The sequence below is a fragment of the Merops nubicus genome, unplaced genomic scaffold, assembly GCF_000691845.1.
Source record: "Merops nubicus isolate BGI_N331 unplaced genomic scaffold, ASM69184v1 scaffold42823, whole genome shotgun sequence".
In the NCBI taxonomy this organism is placed as follows: domain Eukaryota; kingdom Metazoa; phylum Chordata; class Aves; order Coraciiformes; family Meropidae; genus Merops; species Merops nubicus.
The window spans coordinates 1-5,182 of NW_008599011.1; the positions used below are offsets into that span (position 1 = coordinate 1).

General features: G+C 39.8%; 1 protein-coding gene across 2 annotated transcripts in view; it reads left to right on the plus strand.

The window, feature by feature from the left end:
* The first annotated feature begins 168 nt into the window (after positions 1–168).
* Positions 169–5,182, plus strand: part of AURKA (aurora kinase A) — a 5,887-nt gene continuing 873 nt past the window's right edge. Inside the window, exons 1-8 of one of the 2 annotated variants that reach the window (XM_008937238.1) lie at positions 169–222; positions 1,254–1,533; positions 2,097–2,175; positions 2,805–2,822; positions 2,860–3,051; positions 3,755–3,893; positions 4,278–4,426; positions 5,060–5,182. The exon at positions 5,060–5,182 is cut by the window's right edge and continues 64 nt beyond it. In XM_008937238.1, the coding sequence (XP_008935486.1) occupies positions 169–222; positions 1,254–1,533; positions 2,097–2,175; positions 2,805–2,822; positions 2,860–3,051; positions 3,755–3,893; positions 4,278–4,426; positions 5,060–5,182 (1,034 nt within the window). The remainder of the gene's footprint in view (positions 223–1,253; positions 1,534–2,096; positions 2,176–2,804; positions 2,823–2,859; positions 3,052–3,754; positions 3,894–4,277; positions 4,427–5,059) is intronic. The other variant, XM_008937239.1, reaches the window with a different exon arrangement.

Genomic DNA, 5,182 nt, shown 5'->3' on the forward strand with positions numbered 1-5,182 from the left:
CCCAGGCCCAGGCCCAGGCCCAGGCCCCGGCCCCCCCGTTGGCTTCCCGGCGTTCCTATTGCGGGCAGGCGCGTTTTGATAAAGAGTTCTAGACGTGGCGGTCTCACCTCTTGTTCGCTCCGTCTCATCCGTAGGCTAAGGTGTATGTAGTCGTTCTTCTCGGGCACTATGGAGAAGAACACGAAAGAGAACCATGCTGGGCACCCCACCCGTGCTGCGAAGGTAAATGACTTGTTAGGTGGGTGGGTGCGTTTCTCCTGATCACAGAAGAGCTGCAGGTTTCAAACCGTCTGTGGCAATTAGAAACTGTGTTAAATAGCAAAAGGGGCAAAAACTGCCTTAAAATAATATTTTGTGTGTGCAAGAAAGAATTGCTACTTTTGTCTTTCAGCAGCTTTCTCTTGGAAAGAACAGAGCCCAGGAATTTTTTTTTTTTTTAAATATTATGTCATACTTGAAATGGGAAATCTTTCTCATATTTTGAATGTAATGAAAGATCCCTTAAGGAGAGGGCAAATGTGTATAGTCACCTTATTCCAGATATGGCTTCCAAAAGCAAGCACTGTGTTAATCTCCATATTAACATGCCTATTTAGCAGTACAAGATCACCCTCACTATGTTTTTTTTTTCTATACAGGCACTTTTTCACTATTTTAACCTAAAACAACGAGGTTCTGGTAAGGTTTCAGAATAGCATAACCAAAGTTTCTTTTTAGTCCATCTGTCATTAAAATAGTTTTTAGTGACCTCTATCAGAAGACTAAATACTACCTAGGGTAAGAAAAAATTACAAATTCTTGCATAGGTATTAGTACAGGTCAAAAATATGAGAAACCGATCATTAGCACATGAAACTAACTGTAGGCAAAGTATCTTAGAACAATTAAGAATTTATGAAGTATAAGCTTAAGTTACCTTCCCTTCCTGGAAGCGAGTTATTAGAAGCAGATAGCTAAACCTTTCTAAATAAACTTTCTTTGTTCTGATGAGCTCACTTTGCAGTGCAAGATAGGTTAATAAGGTGAACAGCATTAAAGGAATGTGTGTGGAAAAGTTGTTCTGCTTGCTGTAAACAAGCATTATTCTTGTTAAAGTAGAAATGTAAGAATGCTTTTGTTTATAAAACAAGATCAGACTGCTCTAACATCTCCTGTTGGTGTTCTTTGTGGTTTTTTTTTTCCCACTCAGTAGAGTGGGGCAATAAAGGTTCTAGTATGCTATTCTACAATTTGTATATCCCTTCTTTTTGAAGCTTGCTAATCCCATTGGGGAAGGCCCAAAACGTGTCCCTGTGTCTCAGCAATCTGTCCGGAGCCGGTCACTGAACGGTGGAGTTCAAGCACAACGTGTCCTCTGTCCTTCAAACTTTGCTCAGCGAGTTTCTGCGCAATCACAAAAATCTGTACTGTCAAACCAAAAACTGTCTAATAGCCAGACAACACAGCAGCCTCGACCAAAACTGGGCCAGACAACTACTAGACCTCAAGTTCCAAGCAGGACCAATGAAAAACCTCAACAGGCTCCAGTACCTGGTAATTCTGAAGATGATGTACATGTATTTATACAGCTGTGACACTTGGGATACTCCTGTGAAGCAGAATGGGGTGCAGAAAACCTAAAGCTGATGTTGATGGTGTGCAGGGTCCTGGTTGTGCCCTGAGACACAATAACAGCACGTACTTCAGCTTAGCACTGCACTACCCTGTTGCCAGGATTAGCTGTTAGTGGCAATATGGGTGTTTAAATATTTCCAGATGCTCACTAGACAACTGAGTTAGTGTAATTGGCATTTGTACATCATAGTTTTTCCAGTATTCATGTTAATCGCTTATACATGAGAGTACTGTATTTTTTGCAGGGAAGCTTAAGGGGTTGATTCTTAGGAAAGCTTTTAATTACATTTGGATTGCACTGGTAACTGCTGTGCTGCTTTGCCAATAGCAAGTCATGCTGGGTTGTTTAAAATATCATAGGGTGTATTCTAAGAACAGTTTCAGATATCACACAGAGGTTAGATTTGTTCCCATGTGATTTTTTTTTCTTTATTGTGTTCATGGGTCTGGTTGAGAAAGTTGATCTATTTCTCTATACATAGCAAAAAATCCAGAAGCAGAAAGCACCTCTAAACAGAAAAATGAAGAGACTGCTAAAAAGAAAAATGAAGAGACTAAAAAGTAAGTTTTGTGCTTAAATTGTTCTAGCCGAGTCCTGTTGGATTGGGCATGTTTTAAAAACTAGGACTTCATGAAGGCCAAGCTGAAGGCTACTTGAGCCTGTGGGTTGTGGAGACCAGTGGCCCTACGTTTCAGAGGCAACACAGGGAACTGTAGGAAAGCTTACTTTTTGAACTCAGTAATTCTCAGGAACAATGACTTCTTGTAATGTAGAGAAGTTTTGGCTAAATGACTAATGGCTCTTCCTGTGTGAGAACACTGATAGCCACTGTTCCAAGGTGTACCCTTAAAACCAAGACCTCCTTCATATCTGCAGGAGACTGGAGCCTAAGGATTGTTAGGCTTAGTAGTGTGGTTACCTTGAACCGGTCTGACGTGCATGAGTAATAATACATCTCTGTTAAGTGTACTGAAATGAGCCTGGCTTGGTATACACAGTCTTGATTTTGTAGTAGCGTGGCTGATGTTAGTATCTGTGCATAAACTTTAGGAAGGGAGAGATTAGCTTTCAGAAATTTCTTTTGGAAAGTCTCAGTGCATATTTTATCCTCTTTTTCTCTTAAAGACTAAAATCTAGTTTGGACCCTGAAGTAGCTATTAAGCAGGAACATTATAGATAGTAAACCTAGAAGTGAAGGATCACACAAGTATCCAGCTTCTGTAACATTCTCTTTTCTCCTGCAGAAGGCAATGGTCTCTTGATGATTTTGAAATTGGTCGTCCTCTGGGGAAAGGAAAATTTGGAAATGTGTACCTGGCACGTGAAAAGCAGAGTAAATTCATTCTTGCACTGAAAGTGCTTTTTAAAACACAACTTGAAGATGCAGGTGTAGAACATCAACTACGAAGAGAAGTTGAAATACAGTCTCATCTTAGGTAAAGTTTAGTGATCAGTTTACACTATTTTCTTTTTTTTGTGTTCAAATAAACAAAGTAACCTTGTTTCTGAAAACATACCCTGCTGAAGAAAAGTGAACTTTCCTTTTAAACACATGATACCTTGAAATTGCTAGTTGGGATTCTTGACTTCCTGCACAAGATTTACTTTTGTCTTCCTTGCAGTGAAGTGACTTTGTTACAAATCTTCCTATTACAAAAAAAAAAAAACAAACAACCTCCTTGTCTGTTGCTTGGATTTACATGGGTTATTGCAGTTTTTTTCAAGAGTCTGAGCTTGTTTCTGGTATTCTGGTTCCTGGAAAGTAAGCCCAACTTGCTGAAGAAATTATTTTTTACAGAGAAGTGTTTCAACTGTTCAAGCTTAAATTCCAAAACCCATAGGAAATTGCATCTTCAATGGTAATCTGCTTTTGCAGCTGCTGTAGAAAGGTATGCTCAAGGAGATATCAATTAGCCAGACTTTTGGCTAGCTGCTTGCTAGTAGGGAGTCAAAGCTGCTGCTTTGATAAACACCATCTGTCTGCTGTGAAGCTCTCAAGGGGTATGTTGTGAGCTGAAGAACACTTACAAGATGTTGATGTGCCTACGCTTGCTTTGAAAGGGGGGAGGCAGGAAAGGCAAATTAAAGTTGTATGTGGACAAATACCTCATTAAGAAGAATATTTAAATCTTTTTGCAGGCACCCCAACATTCTCAGATTATATGGCTACTTCCATGATACTACAAGAGTCTACCTTATTCTAGAGTATGCACCCCGGGGAGAAGTCTACAAAGAACTTCAGAAACTTACCAAGTTTGATGAGCAAAGAACTGCTACTGTAGGTTGTTCTAGCTGCTTATACATTACTTGCTCTTTGTAGCTGGAATATTTGTAGCATAAGCTGGCTCTTCAGATAAAGTTCTGTGTTCTGAATGTGTCAAACTGATTCCTTAGATGCTAGTTTGTTTGTGCACTTGTAACAAGTAATTAAGTTGGGAAGACAAATTACTGCATGGCTCTAATATAACTGTTCAGCACTGCTTAATATTGCCAGTGCTGAGTCACTTCTGGCAGAGCCTGTATTGCCAGACTTCAAGGGTTTAAGGAATAATTCCTGTAAATTAAATGACTAAGTATGGGTAGAAAAGGCTACACCGTAGTCAGATCAGCTAGAGTGACAATGTCTTTATACCTTAAAGATTTGTTCTCTTTCTAAATGCAGTACATCACAGAACTAGCAGATGCCCTGTCATACTGTCACTCAAAGAGTGTGATTCACAGAGACATCAAGCCAGAAAACTTGCTACTTGGTTCAAATGGAGAATTAAAAATTGCTGACTTTGGATGGTCTGTGCATGCTCCTTCTTCCAGGTAAGAATACAATGTATACCTTGTGCAGTGAAATACTTCTGGAGTGAAAATCCTAGCTGTCCTGTCACACTTGGTTGTAGAATGGAGGTAAATGTGGACTTCCTAAAATACTGAGGAAAAAATCCTTTTAGAATTGGGCCACCACAGCAAAAGGCTTAGTAGTCAACTAGTGTAGCAGAGAGGGAGTGGTATTACCCTGTGTGTGGTGTTTTTTTTTTTTTTTTCAGCTTGCATAGTACAAAACTCTAAAACTGAAACAAATGACTGTTGTAGGGTTATCTTGATCCCTGAGATGACAGACCAGCACTTGGGGCCAAACATCATCCCAGCAATTTGCTTAAGACATTTCCTCAATTAGTCTGAATTGCACCTGATGAAGGAAGACTATTTGTTGTAGCAAGTGGGATGAAAAAAGGAAGGACAAGACTGAATACAGTGACTGAGATTCTATAAGGCAAAAGTAGAAACTTACTGCTGGCACTTCTTCACCAGGTATTCTGGTGATGCTGAGTCTATCCAGGGTAGACTGCATGGAGGTACAGATGATTGACAGCATTAGCTTCAGTCTGGCTCTTAAAATGGATCCTGTAATTGCCGTTATCAGTAAATTATTAACTTAAGACTTTTCTTCAGGAGAACAACTCTCTGTGGAACGCTTGACTATCTGCCTCCTGAAATGATTGAGGGAAGAACACATGATGAAAAGGTGGACATTTGGAGCTTGGGAGTTCTGTGCTATGAATTCCTTGTAGGGAA